The sequence below is a fragment of the Varroa destructor genome, unplaced genomic scaffold (genome assembly GCF_002443255.2).
Source record: "Varroa destructor unplaced genomic scaffold, Vdes_3.0 BEIS01000001.1, whole genome shotgun sequence".
Classification (NCBI taxonomy): domain Eukaryota; kingdom Metazoa; phylum Arthropoda; class Arachnida; order Mesostigmata; family Varroidae; genus Varroa; species Varroa destructor.
In genome coordinates, this window is record NW_019211454.1 from 69,375,386 (window position 1) to 69,398,814 (window position 23,429).

Consider the following 23,429-nt stretch of genomic DNA (forward strand, 5'->3'; position numbering starts at 1 on the left):
TGTCTGACCAAAATAACCACTGTAATAGTTCTCAGCCTACGCTATCGACGTGGTAAATACCGAAGGCGTGCTATTATAGAGACCAATGTGAGTAGAGCAGAAGGTTACGGCTGAGCAGTTTTTCGCACAGTTTCAAATCCATTTTACCATTAAGCTCTTCTAGTAGCAAGTTACGTATGTTAGAGCAACATATTAAGTTTTGAAATTAGTCTAATTTCGATTTCACAGCACATTTGACCTTCCTCTAAGACATTTCCTTCTTTACCTTAATACCTAACCTAATAGTTGGCAGTTTTATGATGCAAGTTTTTACATTAAAACAGGTCTTCGCATATTTATGAGACGTTTTTTGGGTAATCAAATGCATTATATTAAATGCTAAAACGTTATACGACCACTTTCGCTCGTCTCATTGGATTCCTCTTTTGCGCAGCGTGGCTTAGTGACAGCGTTAAATTACTGCATCGTGACCGCTGCATACGCATATGCCGGCCTTCTTCAGTAGCGTCTCTCTTCCTTACGCTTTTTCGTAAGATGTTCGTGTTAGTCCAATACGTCAGCGCAACGTATAAGTCTAATGGCTCCGAGACATAGTCAACGGTCGAAAGCAAAGAAAGACGCCGGTGAAGAGTACAGAGTTGCAGCAAAATCCGGTAATGAGAGGCCCAGTTTCACTGACTCTTTTCTGAGGTCGACGATAGATATTCGTAATAGGCCATCGAACAGAAAGACTATCGTGGCATTCCGACTCGACATTTCGATCGACAAATAAGAAGATAATGAAAAAGAAGGACCAAATTTTGATTACGATACCGTAGAGAAAAGGACAGTCGCCTGTTACTGGAGTAGACGTAATTGACAGCAGTATGATAGAATAACCTCAAAGTTACAAACAGAACCCTAACTCTTTGCATAGGTTTACTACAAGTAGCAGCAGGACCGGTAAAAATTTGACAGGCTGATTTCAGATGCACACAGTTGTTTACATGTTACCGCGGTCCGTTGAGTGAAGCTCTATCTCTTTGGCATGATCAATGATCACAAAACAAATATCGGTTCTAGTTACATCGTCTAGCCAACTTTTAGCCGCACTGTCAATTTTAAGCAAAGCATGTTACCCACCGAAAATCTTAGGCCTGGTTGAATTTTTTGTGAAAGGAAACTACACAGAGAGGAGTGTATAAATTTATAACAAAACAACGGAGTTGAATAAACGACGCGATAAGCACGTGGGTCATGGATTCAGTGAATAGGTAGTATATTATGTTTTAGTTTTCCCTATATACTTCGATTTGAATTTGTATGCGAGTTTCGCTTAAAATAGAGATGTTGATATACGGTAATATAATTCGTCATGCTTATTGAACCGTATTTAAACCCCTAGGGGAAGTAGTGCTTCGGGCGGCCGATTAGCAGACTTCCTATGTGGAAAACATGTATCACAAAAATTTAGATTTGTCCGATACGAGCAGATTTCAAAGATACCAATCACAGAATCATAATTATAGATAGGTAGGTTACGAACGAAAAAACACATACATATTGGCTTCGTTAGATGAAAAGTAAAATTATGCAATCTAGCTATTAGTCAGATTTGTATTGATTCTGTTTCTAAGAAAACTTTTTTAGTAAAGTTTCTTGCACAAATCGTTATCGAATACTACGATGCCCCTGAGCATAACTTCGAATAGCATAAGTTAAAGGGGACCTAGAAGCTGGTGAGTGTCTACTGATACGTTTGTATGCCTGTCATGGGAGGAAGTTGACGATGTTGGAACACGCTTCTCATAGGAATATAATACTGCGGCTGTAGCTGTTAATAGTGTGGCGTTGAGAAGTGCGACAACTTTCAGCCAGATGTGATAATAATGTTAAAACGAGTCCCTCGAGGTTCGTGGCAGCTAATAATATCTATTTGTAATACTAATAATAATATTGGGTTTTGCTATAATTCGGAACCTATAAATAGTTGGTTACAAATACTTCCTAGTTGATTTAATAATTTCTCTTCATTAGAATTACAGGTGGGCCAGGGCGACATAAGGGCCGGATCGTCAGTGATAGGCACCATGGTTCCGGGCTACAGGCGATAGATGTTGAGACTGTTCTGTTGCAATGATCCGATGACATCGAGGCAATAGTCGACTATCTTCTAGCGTCCGTCGAAAAGGAGATGCGAAACGTGAGTGCGGAGGCGGGCTTCCTCATCGATCTTGTGGCAAACCTTCGTAACATTAAACAGTGCGTTTTCAAAATGACGCGCCTCGATACGGTGCTAGGCAACGCCAAAATTACATCAGCGCCACAGCAGGCGCAACCGATCTATGGAGACATGTGATAAATGATGCTTACATGCACCCGGCACTGGCCTCGATGTTGGTGAACATCAGATCTTCAGAAATAAGTAGAAAATATGGAATTGGGATCTACGATGGGACAATTTTATGATGTGCGTACACATATGTTTGTCACATCGACATAAATTGGAATGGCCACATCTGATTGAATAGTTAGTTTATTTAGCCTTTTATCAGTTACTATAAATCCAGTTTTAAAGATTAGCAACGATAAACGACTACGCTCTGTAAAAATACGCGCTCAGCTTCGGAACAGTTGACGCTCTTGAGCGTGCGAAGCTTGGATACTGTTGCAATAAACATTAGGAGAATCTTTCTTATTTGGAGAGATACGCAGCTGATTCTGCCGTGGGTGAGTTCACTCGTTGCTTGGAGTGCAGTGGCTGTATACTCCGCCCAGCATCTGTGTGCACGACGGGGTCGTGTAGGGCAACCGTCCCTGGGGACCTACTTGTCCCGCGTCCAACCGACCCAATGGCGCCAGATCGTTCGAGAGAACCTTCTTGACCGTCCTTTTGGCCTCGCCGCCCTTGACCGCATCCAGCCTAATGCTGCTGTTATGATTAGACTGGAAGAGAAACAATACTGTACATGCACTCGCATCTGAGAAGTGACCCTTTAAATAGCGTCTGGGTTTCGGTGCTGCTGTGCAGTGCGTTAGCCGACATTTAAATTATTAACGTAAAAGTTTGTAAAGTTCTATAAGAATGTTTCTATTGCCGACGACTGAATAACGGAGGAAATCGGCCGAACTGTAAAAACGATTTGTAGCTGTTTAGCAGGAAGGAGCAGCCAGCGCCGGTCGTGTAAAATTGACCCGTAACGGATTGTGCATTTGGCCATCTGCCTTTAGGTTACAAGACAATATTACTTCTTGTTGCTAGATAATAATTCGAAATATTTGATTACAAAAAATGTATAGGTTATCGCTATTGCGGTAAATTATAGGATTATTCTAGGATTGAATATTCGAAAAAAGGGAAAGGGGTCCGCGTAGTACTAATTTAGTAATTAAGGAAAATTGTTTTGTTACATTACGGTGCAGTCTTACACCGTGACACTAGAACTTCGGTAGGGTTTAAGTTGACTGGTAACGTAAAAACCATATATAAAAATCATATGTAAAAACTTAACGGTATCAAGCTCTAACAACCCTCTGGCAGTGAACGGGGGCCAATAATAGTTGTATGCACGTCTATAGACCTGTCTAGTCTTGTGTTAAGATGCGACATATTCCCGAGAATCTTCTAGCTGTCAAATGATATGGAAAATTGCTTACGCGTCATATGGTCTGAGGACATGTTGATAATTTCCATTCTACTTAGCTTTACCAACTGTAATATTGATCGTATCTGTCGAGTCGTCTATTGAATGGGATTTACTCGTTTCGAGCAGCCTTCTAGACGTCTGGCGTGTCGCCAAAGTTTATGTTTTTTGTTTAACTGTTCGAGTTTCTCTTTGAGACGTTCTGCAAGACGTTTCTGTGTTCATGATGATCAACTACCATTAAGTCTAACTGACTCTGCGTGATGCATCGGCCTAGATTGAATTTCCTTATTCGTTCTATTTAATTTGTCTCTTGCAGGAAAATCCCCATTGCAAAATACGACCTCGAATTAACTACGCACTCTTATGAACTCCTTTCTGGAAGAAATCCTCGATATATCACGACCATATTTGTATTCCGTGCAGTTCTGAATAATACCTCTACCACATAACATACAATACACATTCCTATAGCAGAAGCTTGGAAAAGCGAGAACTAATCCGATTGAAATGCGAGTTATTACCTACTGTTGAAACGAAGCTTTTCTTTGCCTTTGCCTCGAAATCCTCTGTCTAGAAATCGAAATTCATCATATCACTTCCAGGAAAAAAAATGAACACAACGGTATGTGGCAAAATGACTACGCCCAGAAATTACCGCAAGGACCACGTCTGCTTCTTCCCCATCTGTTTTTTCTGCCTCTACGAGAAAGATTGCCGCTGCGCTGCGTCGTTTGATGCAGATGGTCTAATTCTGTATTGTTTTTTCCCTCTCTCGTCCTTTGCTTTCGTCATCTGGTCCTATTACCTCGCTTCTGGGTCGTCTCCCGCTCAACAGCACTGAATTGTCGTGACCGGCTGGCCTCGATCAAAGGAGACAAACTTTATTCATCTAGAATAGCTATCTGTTTGGCTGATTGGCTCAGAACCAACCACAAGCATGACGAGGTCTGGTTCCCGAAACAGTGCACGATCTTCCACCGAAACATACACACGTAGACGCTCAAACACCAAACTCCACTACTGCTAATAATAATCATAATAGACAAAACAATGCGGACGGCTTGCAAATGTGACTGTAATTGTTAGTGAACTGCTAAGATTCGTTGCGTTGCCATAGCTCATAAATTCTTATAACGACATTTTGAAACTATATTGCAGACGGGTACATATCTGCAAATTCAAAGGAAAAAAAGAAAGCTGAACATCGGGATGGCTGACTCGTCAGTTGGGGGTAGATTCTCCCGTGTCTTCCAGTATATCTTTCAGTAATATCTACAAAACCAAAATCTTCGTATCACTTTTTTTTATTAACATTTTATGTTTGAGTTTAGATTAATCTCTGACACATTGATATCTTTTTAGGAAGCTTTAGAAGCTTCATTATGACAACGGCCCAAATCATAGATTGATCATTTAGATGGGGGTTCGATACGTGTGAAAACATTGGCCAACAGCTAATTTTCGATCACACGTCAAAGGCGTACCTTCTCTCCTGTCTACGTTACTTTGTGACACAAAGCACAGCTGATCTGACAGCAAGATAACGTGCCCGTTACGACAAGCCGCTCGTCAAAATGTATTTGCCTAATTTTATATTTTATATATATATTATATAATATTGCCTAAATTTGATAGCCGTAAATTGCGTGATTACCTTATTTTCACGTTAATGATCGTGTAATCCGTAACGTAAAATTATTACCACAAATTTTAACTGTTGTTGGGATTTCACTTCGCAATATTATACAATGTAATTTTAAAGAATGACTAATATGTCATTATATCGAATTGTCGGAATAGTATTCATCACAAAAAAAAAAAAGATTATTTTATATTTTTTTGAAATGGCACTACTGAGCTGAATACGTGTCATCTTGATCGCGTCTGGGAGTTTCTGGAAGAAAAATTGTGGCTTTTGCATCACTTCACTGCAACTAAATTACAGGGAGTTTTGCAGAGACTGAAACAGATAAAAGTCCGATGATACAAATACGGGCTACACTGTTAATGCATTGAAATCTCCCATGTAAATCTCTTCGCTCAACTTTTTCCCGGTGGCTAAAAATATATGGAATCGGGCACTGTCACGGTGGAAAACGACGCTACGTCTGTTCACAAGTTTGGGTTATTTTTTTCAGTAGCTTGTAGAGTAAGCTGGTTAGCTTCTGGTAGACAGGACCCAAATTAGTCGTTTGGCTTTTCCGATCCCATCTGTTACATAGCACCTCTTTGTTTGGGTCAGTCTGGGTCTTAGCACATATGGGGGGGGTCTTCTCTTGCATTGGCCACGCATGTCTTTCGCCTATGGTTTTCGTAAAAGGTTCCATCGCCGTCATCGAACGCTTTGAAATTTCGTTATGCTTCTCTAGAGTTTCGCAGATAGAAATATAGTCGAGTTTTGTTTCCATTCGAAGTGCGGTAAAAATACCCGCCTTTTTTGTAGCCAAATTTCTTCGAATGGTTCGAGACTGTGATACGTGGCCTTGAAGCCATCTAGCTCAAAAAATGACCAATACCCTTTTTGATAGCCCTATAAAATGCTCTATATCTTTGGAACTATTCGATATCTGTAATTAGCGTCTCCAGCGTATTGAACGTATTTATTTTAGGGTCCGTTGTAGTCACTAGCTTGTATGATATGTAAATGGCAATGTAATAAAGTATACAGGTCTAAATTCAAGGTCTTCTACATTTACCAATCGTACTCAATATAAAATTTGGAACGTTTCAGCGCTGTATATTATAGGGAGGCGTCCGATAAACACGAGAAGCTGTTTCATTGAACTGTTTTTTAGCTCTCGCCATTTGTTCAAACCCCCGGGCTGACTTCATCTCAACGTAAATAGATTTAGTACGTGCGTATTCTGTACAGGTCTCGTGTCTAGGTTATCTTTCTCCGTACTCGTTTTAGAGTTAAGATGTACGCAGTAATCATTCTCAGCAGCGGAAGCTCGTCTGAATGATCTCTAGATGACTTAATTTTTCGATTTGTTCACAGCGGGTTAATCAGTCGTCGTGATGTGCTTTTGGCTCAATGGATCACATTAACCAATAGCTTCCAAACATTTTAACAGTTATATGATGTTCTATACATAACAAAGGCAAAATTGATCAGACAGGTGATTGCATAACATAATTTTAGGAAGATGCTTCTACCTGAATATAATAAGTACACAAAAGTAACGGAAACTCGTACAGCGCTAGGCCGACGCACAAGGAGTTCAAAGAAAACGACCTCAATATCCCCAAAGAACACGCTAGTAAATACTTTAGAGCTATGGATTAGGGAACTTCGGTGAAGTAGAAAATCTGATTTCTAAATATTTAATCGTATTCGTCTTGTGTCTGGACTGTTTTCGATTAATTCAGACGGCCGTACTAATACGCTCATAACTGTCAAAAGGCAGAGTGGTGATTTTTCGATCTAGAAAATGGAAACTGAAGTTAGCGACGCTACTAATTTTTAGTTAATAACAGGGCAGGTTTTACAATTGTGACACAAGCAGACGATGCGATATGTAAAATACAAAAAGATAGATAAGTGACCGTATATTATGGTCTACTGTGCTTCGGTAAAGCCGCAAACCCATCGTTGAGCGTTTGCGAATGCTGGTAAATTCGATTCGACACAAGCAAGATACTGCTGAAGCACCCGTAAAAGCGCGTACATTTATATATGGATGAACCTGTTTATAAAAAAAAAACAACACATTAAATAACAATATCACGATAGATGTTCCTTACGAAAATGCATTGTGCAGTTATGAGCAGTTAAATAAGTACAAACTTACTACGGGAAAGTTGAAATCTAATCAAAGTTGACAACGGGATCCAAAGGTGGACTGACGCTTCTTTTAGGACAACTGAAATTTTATTTCTTTCAATCGGGCCTATCACGTTCTATTATACACAATTAGCATTAGCTAAATAAGCTTATCGTTAAAATTGACTTTAGAATCTTTTTCTTCGTCTCTCATAGAGTGACAGCATTAGCTAGTGCGTTTTATTTCGATGAAAGGAAATCGAACGAAAGGCCGCTCAGAATGTTCTATTAGTGCTTATCGTGAGCGATGATAGCGCCGAGCGGTTCCTGGCGCCATTACGGGTAAAAGAATGGTTACGGCAGGTGGTCAGTGAGGGCAGCAGTAATCTTCTCGAAGTAGAGGCAGCATAAAAAAAAAACAGCTAGGAAAGCCTCTGCTGGCCAAACCAGTGTTGCCTCTAGTTCTAGCTAACGAAGGGCTTTGTTTTTATTGTTTATTAGTAGGGAATGTTTCGACAACGGTGTACAGCTAAATGCGTTTTTCGATTGTCGACCAACTTTTGAAGTTCAATCTATTTAAGATAGTTCTTGCGTTCCGTTTGCCCCTGTCAGTATCCATAGTCTACGATTAACTCAGGGAAGTGTTTATCTTAGTCAGATATTTTCACCTGTTGCCATTCCTACAATTCAACAATACCTTACAGAGAAAACAATGGAACTTAACGTTCGTCTTAACGTAGTTTTTTTTAGAGTTACAGTCGGGCTTAGAGATATCCGCTAATGAACATGTTGGCTCGAGCTGCGCTTTACTTCTTCTTCGTAAAGGCAAAACTCCAAGAAACCAAAGTGCTACGCTTTGTAGCTACATATATTGCCTTGTAACACTAATAACAGATGAAATGTCCTTTAGTATTATTTAAGTAGCGTATGTAAATAGGACAACAAAATGCACCCTCTCATACAATATTCAAGGGGCACGAAGCGCGCTAGAGAGAAATGCACGAATCACCATGCAACAGCAGAAACGATTCGAAAATTCTTATTCAATTAAATAAAAGTCACTATAAGGATGCTGCATCGTTAATGGTGACTGTTCGCATACTGTCGCATAAGTGACCACATAATTGTTGAACTTACCGGCAAAACTTATCAGACGTATAGATATCTAGACACACACACTATTCGATTAGCTGTTAAACCTATTAAAATACATTCAATGACGTTCTTTCACAGATCGTTGCTGAATCACTGAAAAGCTTCTGCAGAACGAAACAAAACAGAGTTCATCGTAGACGCGTGGCAACGCGACAACGCGATGAAGTACACGCGTTTAACGGCAGACGTGGAGCGCTTTGGAGTAAGCGGTTATGGGCGATGTTTACAACCTCGAAACTTTCTGACGACACTTGGAGCTGGTGCGTGTAATTATTGTTTTAGTTGCCTAAGCTCAAAATATTACCAAAATAAGCTCAAGATATTCCACGCGAGTTAGCTGTGGAATTAATGATTGTCATAGCAATACCGGTCGTTGCTGACAGGACGCGAGCTGAGACACAGAGCTTCCGGCGCGCCAATTTCCGGATTGCCCTCTAATAGGCTCAGGCCTATTGTCTACGCAAAAATTTATTTATCAAAGCTAATTCATCTTTCAATTAAGACATAATGATACGTTGCCAATTTTTTTTTACTAGTGCTCTTTTTTTATTGTCAGATATTCACCAGTACGTGGTTTGATGATCACAAGTGAGGTTCGTCAAAGCAACTGACAAAGTTGACATTGGCTAGCAGTATAAAACTTAACTCGTAGGGAAACAAGACTTTTTATATAAAAAAAGTTGAAATTCCTTTAACAAGCCCAGTTCGTGGATATGCGCCTTGCTTGTATCGCTAATATGCAGAACAGAGAAATATAGAGAAATAATTGGCTAGTTATTTAAATCAAGCAGCAGATAAGTATTCGTAAGTTTAAGTTCGAACTTTCTGGCGTCGTTCACACCGCCTTTATAGCAACTGTCATTTAGCCGAGCCAGCCCTCGGTGGATCTATCTTCACTGAGCCAATATATAAAATATACTTTGTTCACTGAGAACCGATTTTTAACGAGCTTTTTTCTCGTCAAATCATTTATTTTAGAATTTGGAGAAAGCTCCAAGAGACAACGAATGTTGTCACTGAATAACCCTGAGAATTACTCACACTCCGCTGGCTGTTGTCATGACTGGTCTCTAGAGTAGTCGATTGTTTGTCATACCTTTGCGTAACGTTTTCTCAAAGCGTTAATGACTCTGCGATAAAAGTAGCAACGTTTAACCACAAAAATTAAAATGCTTAAATACAGTGAATTGCCTAGCAAGTAACTGAAGTGACTATATATATATATATATATATATATATGAATATATATATATAGAGAGAGAGAGAGAGTCACTTAAATGTGCGAATATATTTTTGCTCATTTTTAGCGGAATTTTTCAAATCGGACACTTTACAACATAGTTTTCTTGAAAAAAATGAACGACTTTTTGTGCTTGTTCCCTGGCAGGCCGTTTCTCCATCGGCTTTTCTGCATAATCGGATTTCTTATCGTGTGATGTAACATCGGGGAAGGCCTTCAAATATGTTTTGGCGTTGCCAGAGGGTTCAAAATGAAACTGGCCTACTCTGACCGCTTTTTACAATTTGTAGTAGATTATATGTTTACATTCCATGTTTGTTAAATTATTTTGAATAGGCCAATCTCGTTTTGAGATCTTCACGAACGCCCTGCGTATTTCGATACTTAATTGAAGAAAACTTTCCTTTATATAACATTGCAATAATTTCCACTAACCCTAGGCATAGGAAACCTCTGCATACACATATCTGTATTTACAAAAAAAAAAGCTGACCTGGGATCATTTACCTGTTTGCAGGTATACTTTTCGGTTTCGGTACAGCGTATATTGCGCTATGCGTGGTAAGTCTGCGTCCGTTAAGTCCGCCCGTACTTGGATCGTTGGATCCTGCAGCTGGTGGTGGGATAGGTGGCGCCGAAGTATCGGCCACTGTCTCCTCACGCCGATCACTCCTTTATCCGCGTTCTGTCTATCAACACATTTCAGACCCGCATTCGGGGCATTCGATAGTGCTAGATGAAGATGCACCGGAGTCACCAGTTAGCTTCCATGAACATCGAGGTAACCGTGCGGTCGAACTAGCTAGATAGTAAACACACATTAAGAGACAAACATGCGGAGGATCGATCTTGTTGTTGTTTTGATCATTCTATTGTCATTACGCTGACCTACTATATTCAGGCCTCACTTGATGCAAGATGCTTTTCGACGAGCTAGGACTTTCTCGCCTTCCATCATCAACTTGCTCAGCGTACAACAAACGTCCTATTCATCCATAAAACATTTAATTCTCCAAGTGTTTTTTCAAGCTCTATGTTATTGAACGTATAAAGGTTCTTGAAGACTATCTTCATGAGACTTGATTTCGGATTAACTGCCTCCGTTGTTGGTACTGAACGACTTGCAATGATCGTACCTTCTGAGATTGGGAGGGTATCCGCATATGTAATTGCGTCGACCTATAGAATAAGGGGATTCGATTGCTTTTAGACTGTTCATTATGTAAACTGAAGGTCACTAGAATGTTGCACGCTGAACAAAATGAACTAAGTTTGTCAACGTATTGGAGACAAGACTGATATCCCACTGTTTACGTTTTGTTATTTGGCTATAGATAACTGGAACCCACTTTTTTTTTGTAATCGCGAGTACGTTATGTTGATGTGTGCACGTCTGCAGATTCTGCCCACGATACGGTGGCGCGTGAACTGGCTAAACGAGTTCGATTACTTTGCTTCATTCTAACGTCACCAAATACCCATGCAACAAAGGCGGCCCACGTGAAAGCGACCTGGGGTCGGCGCTGCGATCGGCTTCTATTTATGAGTTCTGTCAAGGACGATAATCTCCCTTCCGTGGCACTACCAGTTGGTCAAGAAGACCGAGATCACCTTTGGGAAAAAACCAAGTTGGCGTTCTCGGAGGTCTGTATAGTTATATAGGTTTGCTATATGGGTCAACTCGACTATAAATAGCTTGAACAGTTGGTAAAATAGAGCTAATACTGCCACATTGAAGATATAGCTTATTTCACTCTTAGCCAAAGCGTTGCCACCCTTGAGCTTTATTGTGGCTCGATGTATTTCTTTTAGCTTGCATTACATCCTACGACTAAACACAGTTCTCTGATTCTATGATTGATTAATGCCAAAAATAATATCAACTACAAATTAAATCAAGCTTACTAGTATGCTATATAGGTTTTTTACGTACTGTTTTTGACGTACCGACTTAAACTTGCTAGTTAGTGGACGTACTATTTAGGCTGCACAAGTGAAAACTGAAAGGGAAACTGCGCGCCACTGCACTAACGAGTACCTGCCGGGCAGAACCATGTATTTTAGATTGGTTTATTTTGAAAATTGCGCCACAATGGAGTAGCAAGTATAGTTCCTGTGATATGAATACCTTCACTGGTTTAACGGTGACGATGATGTCATTTTATCGATTATCGTAACAGATATATGAACATCATTTAGAATCAGCCGACTGGTTCCTGAAAGCGGACGATGATACTTATGTCGTCATTGAAAATCTACGCTACTTCCTTAGCGCACATGACGCATCGGAACCAATCTACTTCGGGCATAAGTTTAAACCCTACGTAAAGCAGGGTTACATGAGCGGAGGGGCAGGATACGTGATGTCTAAAGAGGCCGTCCGAAGGTAATAATAATAAGAACAGTAATATCAATGTAACGAAGTATCAATAACGTTATAGTATCTCTACCTAAACATCGATAAATAAATAGCCTTATGTTGAACTCTTAAATCATCGTATTCTACCAGTCGCGTAATCTACAAATATCTAAATCAGTCGGGCCAAACATTGCGATGAATGGTCTGCGGCTTTTACAAGAAAAAACAGCATAACTTTTTTTTTTTTGTTTCTGTGCTTCGCGAACGTGCTGGGGTTAGGTTATAGGCGAATTTCGCTAACTAATGAATATAGAGGCTTCAAATAGCAGGCTTCTATGTATATATAGTAGATCAGTGTGAAAAACTGAAATGAAGTTTAACTTGAAAATTTCGTTGACATTGAGACCAGATCAAATTCAACGGGTAGCTAATTACACGCGATAATTTGAAAAAACGCGCGTCGAATTGCGCAACTGTCTGCGTTCTACGCTCTTGACAATGGTAAACTCTGCGCTGAATAGCTCAGATAGAATCCAATAGAAGAAGGGAAAAAATGTTGTCCTCTAAATTTAGCGTCTTATCTTAAGTTTCATTCCGGCGCATTGAGCCAAAAGCAATAGGTAACATTGCAAAGACGAGAAACGCAGAGATAAATGAAATCCTATACGCTGACTTTATATGATATATGTTTTTAGTGCTATGCAAAGGAAGAGATGGCAAATATAAGCTGATCTCCGACGGATACAGATGGGCTATCAATACATTAGACGAAGCACAGGTGGGTTGGGTGAAAGGGCACGGTAGAGTTCGTATTGATTTACTACTCGAACTAGCTTGGCGGTTCTCTCTCGTATCTCTCTATTTGATCGAAATGACAACTCGAAAAATCGCCGCGAGTAGTTGAAGAGCAGCGGAATAGTTAAACTGACGGCACAACTGATAGGATAATACAACTAACCAGACAGACTCGCTCAGCCGGCCAGATAGGGTATAGCGCCCATTAGGTACGTCGCTTGATCTGCCAGCTGGGCATTCAGCCCCCGCCATGATGCTACTGCGATAGGGTTTCTATCTGCGGCTGGCACCCTAATGATCGGTTCCGGCGACCTATTCACCCACCAATTGCCGATAGTATATATACGAATCGCATAAAAATATCGTCATTTGTTATAGTCGCAAAAAGCATTGCCTTTCTTTTGGCTGATGTTTTCTCTATAGGTGAACAATTTGTCGTATAGTTAATCCGGCAAACGTGCTTTTCTTCAGCTTCTTCAGAAATTTTTCTGTTCTAACCGCTTACAGAAATAGTACCCTTTAACGGAGCAAGCGATACGATATGCACCATCATCTGATATTGTAACAGTTTAAACAAATGAGATACATCTCATCTCACATTTTCTGCCAAACGAAAAGAATATTCTTACAATTTTTTCTTCTTCTAGTTAACTCCTGTTTTTTTTTTCAATTTCAAAAATAGAAAGGAAATAACTAAATATGATGCTAATTAGCCTAGCACACGTTAAAACACGCTGGCCGTCTTTCGCGTTGAAGTAATCGTCACCACATTATTGAGGACATTATCTTGACGACTGAAATTCATTTTCTTCTCAGTTTGCTTGTATTGCTCCGTTAGAACTACTTCTAATCATTGTCCCGAACCGATTCTTTGATCGTATGACAACAAGCGAGCAACTATTAGGCTTTATAAGCATATACGTATGTATAGTGTACACCCGTCATGTTATAACGAGTGATGTCATGGTCGATTTTTGAAGGTTCATCGAGTTTGGTATCCGCTCGAACCAAACAAAATGTCGACGCGACCACAACGGTGCGGAAGACGTAGAGCTCGGGAAGTGTTTAGCGGATGTAGGCGTCGACGCGGGCGATTCACGTGACGCTGGGGGCAGAGGCAGATTTTTCCCGCTCACACCTGAGGCTCATCTCATCCCGGGTCATATGCCACCCGACTTCTGGTTTTGGAACTATACCTACTACCCAATGAAAAGCGTAAGTGGCTTACAAGTTACTGAAGATCATATGGCGTGTATATGTATATCACTGCGTATATATAGGTTTCTAGCTTAAATAGCTACAAATTACCCGAAGAATATGAGGCATACATGTCTCAAGGAAATATTCTCCCTAAAAAAACATTCGCTTCCTTCAGTTCTCGTTTAATTATGCACTCGTCTCAAAGGTTTTTCGTCTAATCATGAACATTATTACTCATTAGAAACACTAAATATATTCGCTTGGCACAATACATTATTGGAATTGATCGTAAGCCAGAAGATGTAAATATTGGTAGTTTCAAAAAGCTAAATTTAATGACGGTGCCTATTGTCCTTTGACCTTTTTCTGTTTTGCAGGGCATGGAGTGCTGTTCAGATACAGCAATCTCTTTTCATTACGTATCGCCAAACATGATGTACGTCATGGAGTACCTACTGTATCACTTGCGACCGTATGGAGTTGAACACTACATCGCTCCTTCACAACAAACTGAAGACGACACGCCTCATCAGCCGGCCACAACTTCTTCACGGTCATCATTGACTCGAAACGAAATCCGACAAGTATGGTCACTAGATGCGCCACAACGTCCCACGGCTAAAATGCAGGAGTCATCGTTGCAGTCGTCCACATCGTCAGCCACCAGGTTTAAGCAGTCTGGGGATTCGATCGGCAACGCTTTATGAGCATAAACACCGTAATAGCTATAGGAAACACAGTCAGTCGTCATATCCTGTGTGCGCTAGGATAAGTAATTTCACCTGCCGCCTTCCACTGACAGGATTCCTCCAAGTATAAGCGCAAGCGTGGGACGACTCGGCAGATGAGCAGTGCTGTGGATCTCCTATTGTAGGATCTCGCATGTAGGACCAAGCGGCCAATCACCGCTATTTCCTTGCCGACCTCAGCTTGGCATATATATATATATATATAATTTCTTTCTGGGCGGAAAGAATGTGGGCAGAATACAATGCATGCGACCGTTTCGTGTCGACTGTCAAAATATGGTAGTTCAGTAAAACTATGGTCGGCCGTTTTAATTTGTATGGCTATATATGCTTCCAACAGAAGAACAAGGAAGATGAATTACTTAATCAGAATGGGTTACCATACGTGTACAGCAAATTTCCACTAACAAATAGGCCTACAAGGAGGATGCCTACATTCAAATGAACGTTCCAGACATGAACTCATTTTACTAATTATTGATAATCGAAGCGTTATCAATAAAAGCCGATAGGGAAAATATTTCTTGAAATTAAGTAAGGTCATAAAAATAAAATAAGTATATAACACATGGGAGACTCGAACTCACCACCTTTGTATGCAGCTTTTATTAACGCTATTATCGAAGCAAATAATACTAGATAACACAAGGCATTATATGAAAGCGGAAGGGAACTAACTGCTGCTGCTGATGATGAAAACGTGTAGCTGCTACACTCGCGCACTCACACAGTGACGATGTAATGCGACTAAGATGAAGCGATAGATACCTTCCATGATGAGATAATTGAACTTACACGAAGATCAAGGATAACGATAGTCTTCTGACAGTCTACAAACTATATCGATCCTGCCAAACTGAACAGAGAGAGAAAGAGAGAGAAAAAAAAAAAGTTGTTTTTTACGTATTTTTAACGTATAATCGAGTTCCAGTACTTAATTCATTCCATTTAGCAAGACGTGACATTGATGATTCTGGTGCTCTCGGCTGGTTGGCTCGGTACTTGCAACTAGAACGTAATATTGCCTCCTCTGTAACAACGTACAATACACCACATCGAAGCGTTATATAATTTTGACTTTATTATTTATATGCCTGTGACGACGAGATGTGTTCTAGCGTGAATGAAAATCAACGAGTATTTTCGTTATTTGTTTAGATTTCGTTTGTGTTTAGCTTCTGTTCGTCGTCTGGAACTATAGTAGGTAGATCATGGTTTTCGTAAGCTTGCTTCCAGTCACACTCAATGCGTTCGAGTCTTTTAAAGGAAGCTTCAGATACTAGTTAATGAGGTGTGAGTATGAGTACCGAGATGAAGAGGTAAAAGCGCTACAAATCCTTAGATGGTCACTGGCAATTTGCATACCATTCCTGTATTTGTAAATAATATTAGGATTCATGACGTAGCAGGCTTCAGCCGAAAACAAACGTAACACGATTATTATATGTCCATATTTATATATTAACCATTATACACAGGGAGTCACAATAATGTGAGAGCACGTAATATATGGCCGTGGAACTTATCTAATCAAAAGCAATAGCTTATTAATTTAGAAAATAATATACATAAACCAGATTAAATGGATTATTTTATGTGTGAATAACTTTTTGTCTCGTCAAAAGAGAAAGTATATATTTTGAAGCTCGGATTGCCTGGTACCAATTTGTCGCAATTCATACGACATGTTGGCCGACGACGCTAATGCCAATGTACATACTATGTAGGAATGGATAGGCACGGGGAAAAAATGGCCGACAATGATAATTAATCAGTATTTATTTAAGCGTAAAGATAAATAAACTGAAGGGGTTCTCAAAAAAAAAAAGCAGAAATGCTATTTCGTCCTTATTCAACCGTCAGGTTCGTTACAACGACTACCAAAAGCTACAACCTGTTATAAGAAGCATGTAATGTAATGTAACTTTAGTATAAGGACAACGGTATTAAACAAAAATTCGCACACTCCAACCTCTCAAGAGTCAATGTAATGATATTCTAAGGACTCGCTTTAGATCGTCCGAATCCTGCTGTGTATACGTCAGCGTTCTTGCGTTGGCAGTCAATGGTGCGTTTGTAAATTCTGTGCTTCGATATATAATTCATGTTAGAAACAGAACACTGATATAATGAGCATTTATCTTTAAATATACAACAAACGCGATTGGCGGAGAAGAGAAAAATATGTAAGAGCAAGAGAATGACTCCTTAGATGTCGCTAGCACAATGTCTTCTACCAGTCGTTTCGGTTCGCTTAAAAAGTAATTGCATCTCAGCACCTATGGCTGGCACCAGCTGGCTACCGATCTTATTCTAAACTTGCGTAACTTCCAGTCAATAAGAATGCCTTAAATTCACAGCTAGAAAGGGGCAAGTTGTCGGCATGCATACGCAGCCTGTATGCGCGTACACTATTCCTGTATAACAGTCGCGTTGCACCTGCACGCGCGGAGCATCTCGTCGCGAGTAAATTCAGCTAGTCGTACCTCACTATCGTCTGTTCTTTCAAATGGTAATTTGCGGTTCACAATATTACCCCTTCAAGCAAACTAACAGCTGAATTTGCCACTGTAAATTACGTTAGATAGAATTACGATCGCATATGTCATTTGTCCTACGCATAAAAGCTCCTACGAGTCTCCGCCCCGCTGACTACTATAAATCGGTTTGTGCCAACCTCAATTTTATAGGTAGTGTGTCATGGTAAGCGCTGGTAAAGCGTTGCGAGGTAGAGTAGTGTATATTGCGATGCGCGAGAATTACTTGGCCTTAGTTTTCGTCCACACTTCTTGTGTTTCCGAATAAACTCATTGCCTTCAGACTTAATTCAGAGCCTTAGGTCGGGCTGATTCATTTATTGCTTCTTAGTTCCGGAGGAGGGGGGAGGGGGTGCGAAAAGTTTATAGCACGTAATATTGTGTCTTGCTCACATGCGGCATATGCTATTGTTATAGCAGACAAAGTAAAAACTGAGTGGAGAGGGCACCGGATCAGAGAGACGATGAGTTGCGAGATCGAAATCATCAATAGCACAACGCATTGAGTGAAACAAAGCTCAGTGAAGTACAGGGTTTTTGCATCCAATGTTTTGTACGGTCGTGATCACTGGGGTGGAGTGGAGAGGGTGGCAGCCACACTCTGATACACTTTCGAAGTTCTTCGTGTATCGGAGTTTTGTCTGTCTAGCTGACATTCCGGAACTGTTCGAGTAAGCCCAATCCCACGCGAGGCAAGGCCCGCTGGTCCGATAGATTCCGTGTTTCCGTTTCCGGCGTACTGAAAACGTAAGTCGAATTCATTTGGAGGGTGCAGAAAGATTTAATGCCGTTGACGCGCACGATATCTTGTTACCTTCGGTACCGTTCTCTTCTCGTAACAGCTGCCAAGTACAATATATGCTAAGCCTGCTGAAGTGAATCCGGTGACCAACCGGCCATAGTGATTTATGGTAAAAAAATCTTTGCATGAAACCATGTGATGATGGGGCGATGACAGGGAACGATCACAATGGGTCGGCGGATAGTGCTATTTTTTTTCGATTCAAATGGAGCACAACGTCTACCTCGTACTGAAACACACTTGACATTTTCCAATTTACAACAAGATACTGCCAAACTACTGACAATTTGGGTATTCTTTGCGACATATTGCACATGCAACTGTTTATTTTGTAGTACCTTTATGTGCTTTTAAGTTGTATGCGGTAATTTCTTAGTGGATCCAAAGGAAACTATCCTATTTTGACTGTTACAGCTTTATGGAACTTCTTAGTTGTTCTCTTCGTGATGAAAATACTTTATCGCCCTTTTGGGTTCGGGTTTACAGAAAAGCCGCATAATGTTGCAAACAATTTTGTTTTCTAAAAGCAACAAGTCGTCTCTAGCATATTCGTGTGCTCATTTTGCTTATTATTATTATAATAACAATATCCGTTCAAAATTTTCTGCCACATGTCTTGTAAAAACACTTGTATAAGTTAAAAGGGATATTATGTAATGCATAAATAGAGCACTGTTCTTCACGTAATTTTGTCTTGCTGAACGCTTAAGTAAATGTATTATTATAAGCCCGTTGAGTTCACGCGGCTGATAACTATCTATGACATATTAGTAGCATTTTATAACAAAACGTACGGGCAGAACAATTGCTTAAATAAGTACTCGTGCGCATGCGGGGGTACCCGACAATCCTCTAGAAGTTCAATCGGTTCAACCCTGTTGCCCGTTTTAGAGGTGCGATTCTAACTCTAACTCATCAGGATGCAGCTGTTTTTTGGAGCGTTGTTGGTAGATCGCATCAGAATTTTGATCCAGGGCCTTAACAGTAAACGTTCCCAAAATTCGTGAGCATCGTCCAGTCTCTACGAATATGAAACGCCTTCAGATGGCCGCGATACCGCCAGGATCGAGGGCCCAGATCTGGTGACTTCGGAATCTTCGAGTTGACATCTGATGATGAAGTTGATAGAGCTACCCATAATAATGTAAGTAAACTCATCAGAACATGCTACCGGAGGCATTTTACGGATTGATTCAGTATATTTCCCGAGCTTTTTGTGTCGTCCTAGTATGTCTAGCAAAAAAAAAAAAAAAAAAAAAAAAAAAAACATAGCCAATAAAATTGTGCACTTGAGATGTTCCATTATCGATTTAAGTAACTGGCTCCTAGCTAACGTTTAAGAACAGAGCGAGATAGCCATTATTTGCGTGTCAGTTATCGCTACATGTCGCTACCTTAATAGACTTCACATGATTTTAGAACGCCGATAGATATTCTACTCCTAGCTACTGATTGTCAGCGCTTAAATCGGCGGCTGCTGGTCTATTTTGAGTTGAGCTCGTGAATAGCTATAACTATGTCTAGGAAACGTTTAAAGTATTCAAGCTGTTACGAGGTTGGAACGATGTATTAGGTCGGACTTTATGTAAAGGTAATAATGTTACGTGTCGTTATATTTGCTTTTAGACTTTCGTCCACCGGCTCCTATTAATTCATTTATGTGAAACGCTAGCTTGCTAATCCATATAACTTGACCGCGATAGCCCTCAGTTGAAAACATACGTGCTCATTCAAAGAACATTGCATAGGTGAAAACATAGAAGAAGAGATCATCTTCTGGAAGAGCTGTTTTAAAGTTGGCAGACTGCTTTTCTGTCTTCAGAGAAAATTGAAACAGCGTGCACCTTTTTCGAAGTATTGTGAGGTCCTTAATGAAGTCACTCCCGAGTTACTTCATGCGGTGATCGCCTCGACCCTGAAAGCCCGAAGCGCTGGACCTACTCAGGAGCTTATCTTACATGGAGACTCCAGCGTGTTGTTAAAGCGTTCGGTCCCAGCACGCAAAATCAAAAAACTTGGAAAAGCCTGCCCCGCCATTAAACAGTTGGTCGGTTCTTGTACCTAATATCAATTTTGAACCTTCTCTGTAAGCATATCCTGCCGTTTTATTTAGTACTGTCTTCCTTTTTAGTTAATCAGCTTACGGAATAGGTTTATGTAGTTTTGTTTGTGATTGGTGTCCCCTTAAGGTACAACTTTTTTTCGGTGGCGACAAGAAGCATCTTGGGATTTCGCGTTTCGCAATGAAAATTCGGTCTAAATCGTTCAGTGCTTGAATAGATAACGCTATTTTGTGTTTGTTTTTCTATACCATTCTAGAAAGAAGCTCGTTAACCCTTAATACTTCCCTAAAACACGTAAACCTGTCAATTACGTTCATAAATGTAGAAGACCTGATGTCTTTGCTAGAGATTTTCCATATTTGTGAACACAGTCAAGCAGCTAGTTTGTAAGTTAGTAAGTTGACGAACTAGAATGAAAGCTTTTACAACTAGTTGTGGCAAATATGGCAGTTGTACGGCTTCCTAATTTCTAGCTTGCATATTATTTAAATAAAAATAGCTGTTATGATAACTTTGACGGAAGGCAGTAATCCGTGTATGAATAATGCACAGAGTACTGGTCCACAAGAAGAAAAGCTACCAGTAATAATAATTGTAGATTTATGGAAGAGTAGAAAGCTGCACTTTTTTTTGCGTTTGATTTTTGTGACGACAGGCGGTAGAGGACATGAACTTTTGCGCGCGCGGGCGACATCGATACGTCAGTCTCGAACATTTCCGAGCGACACTGACAATATTGTCGGTTCGTGACTTGCTTGTTGAGATGAATGCGTTTTTAAATTCAAGCCAAATCTCATCTTTTATAAATATTCGAGTCTTGGACCTTGGTGGGACCATTAACGCTTGCGGCGTGGATTCTGAATGGCCGAAAATGGACAACCTTGAAGAATTGTATCTCGAGGGAGCTCGTGGACTAAGCTCTGGAAACTTCCTAAAAAATATTCTTGTCAATTGTCCAGCTCTCAAAACAATCGACCTCGAGGGTACGGACGTCGATTCGGGTGTAATGGTTACATTAGGCTCATTTGCAGTCTACCTAGAAAATGTGTTCCTTGGTTTCACCGAGGCACGAGATGACTCGTTCTATTTACTGGGTCAGCGCAATTTGATTTTTCGATTTCTCGAAGTGTTGTGTCTAGCGGACACATCGGTGACACAATATGGTCTTAGCCAGCTTCGTCGTTATGCTCCGAAACTTCGTGAAGTAACCGTTAATCGCAACAGGGTTTCAGAGGACGCTCAGCGAGACGTTGTTCTTTCACTGCGTGTGCATAGGGTATGCAATGTACACATTGGTGCTCTGTTTCGAAATAAGGGATGTGAGCATTTCAAGATGGCTTACTCTAGAAGACATACCCCTAACGCTGCCGCTGTTACCCGAATAACAGTTCCGACGAAGTAACCTGCCTGAAAAGCAAAAAAAAAAAACTACAAGCCAAGCGCGGCTCAGCCGCTAGTTTCATTCGAGGTGCCTGTCGAGTAATACGCTGGCACATTTTGCTAATTAATATACCTATTTACTTGACTAAGTACGGTAGTACGGTTGCTTTAAAAAATCCTAGTTGCTAAAAACAAAGCTCAGCCTATCACTATACGGGTGTACATATTATAGTACGTTGACTAGTACCACAAAGAATTGCTGCTACGAAAAATGGAAGTTGCTATACTTTATTATAGCAGTCCAATACAATCATAACAATTTATTAGTACTTGAAATAAAGAAAAGTAGGAAAAACTTGTTAGAACAATATATATGGCAGCATCTGTGAACCGCTTGCGACATATCACGAGCTAGCACAGTCTTACAAGATATAGTAGACATCTCATGAAAGATATGAAGAAATTTCGTTAGTGAATACTGTATATCTGAATAGTATTTTAATATGGCTCAGCGATATTACTCCGATTGTAGAAAGCGAAACCGCATACAACCTTTTGATCCATACTTCCAAAGCTAGCTGAAAAGATTCATCTTCAAGGTAAGCAATTCCAATTCAATCATAATTATACGAAGAATTTTAAATCTGTGATTAAAAAAAAAAAAAGAGGCATTGCTAAGTGGTATATTGCTGATTGCCCTGACGAAAGGCACAGACAAATTTTTTATCATTGAGATTTATTGATCGAGCTCCAAATTTCTGCACGTACATGAAAATGGACAAATGAAAACAATATTAGCAATCTATGAAAACGACCGCAGCGTGGAAATGTCTAACGGATGTCTTTTGTTTAATATTTGAGCGGACATTTACTTTTCATAACAAACATAACTGTAAATACTAATGTTGGGATCGATGCTCCTTTGAAAGGTTCGATTTAATAAACGTTACGTTACGATGTGGCCAGCTATGATTCTTGCGTTTTTTTAACAAAATTTCTTTTGGTAATGGACCTAGTAGTCTCCTTTTATTTACTTCTTTTTTCCCATTTGAATATATATTGACCTTGGAAGTAGAATGCCCGAAGTCTAGGTCCCTGATCGGAAATTAATTATATTCCTTCTTTTTTTTTAGTTACGTTTTGCTCAGGTCTAGATTCAAACAAAAGAGGTTAAGATATTACTGAATGAACAGGCGAAGTTTCGCTTCTAGCCTCTACTTGACCCTGGGTTATGGTCGATTGCGGTTTTTAATGAACTGAAATAAATTTAAGAATACTTACTCCCTGCATTTAAATGTCCTCAAATACTCGGTTAAGTATGCCTCATATATATATATATATATATAAATTTCGACATAAAGTAGATAATCGTTTAATCACCTGATGGATTATGGTCCATCTACGGACGCTACACCTTCCTAGATAAAGATATCGATTTCAATAGCTAGTGAAAGGTCTCCATTTGCATTTCACAGCAATTACCGGCTTTTGCTTCCGCATGCGAAACGCCCGTGTCGCTGAGGTGTACAAGGCCAACTGGCATGCTACAACCTTAACATCAGCCTGCACAACTTCAGATACTTCTACGCTTGCGACGCTCATTGTGAGGAAGTCGAGTGAGATGACCCCGTGGGGCGGTAACTAAAGGTTTTTAGGTTTCATTTTCAAGAATGTACAAAGCCCAAAGCTTAGACATGAACTCCATTGTTGTTGGGGAAAGGAGAGACTGTGGCTCTTCCCTTAAGCGGTAGTATCGCCAG

General features: G+C 40.1%; 2 protein-coding genes across 9 annotated transcripts in view; both read left to right on the plus strand.

Moving 5' to 3' along the window:
• Positions 1-16,722, plus strand: part of LOC111247580 (glycoprotein-N-acetylgalactosamine 3-beta-galactosyltransferase 1-like) — a 35,818-nt gene extending 19,096 nt beyond the window's left edge. For 2 of the 8 annotated variants that reach the window (XM_086977206.1, XM_086977203.1), the window contains 7 exons: positions 2,017-2,182; positions 8,623-8,804; positions 10,302-10,565; positions 11,184-11,428; positions 11,965-12,170; positions 13,919-14,153; positions 14,516-16,722. In XM_086977206.1, coding sequence (XP_086833332.1) covers positions 8,705-8,804; positions 10,302-10,565; positions 11,184-11,428; positions 11,965-12,170; positions 13,919-14,153; positions 14,516-14,845 — 1,380 coding nt within the window. In that variant the 5' untranslated portion in view covers positions 2,017-2,182; positions 8,623-8,704 and the 3' untranslated portion in view covers positions 14,846-16,722. Of the gene's footprint in view, positions 1-2,016; positions 2,242-8,622; positions 8,805-10,301; positions 10,566-11,183; positions 11,429-11,964; positions 12,171-13,918; positions 14,154-14,515 lie in introns of all 8 variants that reach the window. The other 6 variants (XM_086977207.1, XM_086977208.1, XM_086977205.1 and 3 more) reach the window with 5 other exon arrangements.
• A 3,241-nt stretch (positions 16,723-19,963) lies between these two features.
• Positions 19,964-22,638, plus strand: LOC111245393 (uncharacterized). Its single transcript, XM_086977210.1, has 2 exons — positions 19,964-20,273; positions 20,945-22,638. Exon 2 carries the CDS (start codon positions 20,957-20,959, stop codon positions 21,689-21,691), a length of 735 nt encoding a protein of 244 aa, XP_086833336.1. The 5' UTR covers positions 19,964-20,273; positions 20,945-20,956; the 3' UTR covers positions 21,692-22,638.
• The last annotated feature ends 791 nt before the right edge of the window (positions 22,639-23,429 follow it).

Excerpts from the sequence above, each read along its gene's own strand:
- LOC111245393 (XM_086977210.1), top strand. The coding sequence starts at position 20,957 with ATGAACTTTTGCGCGCGCGGGCGACATCGATACGTCAGTCTCGAACAT.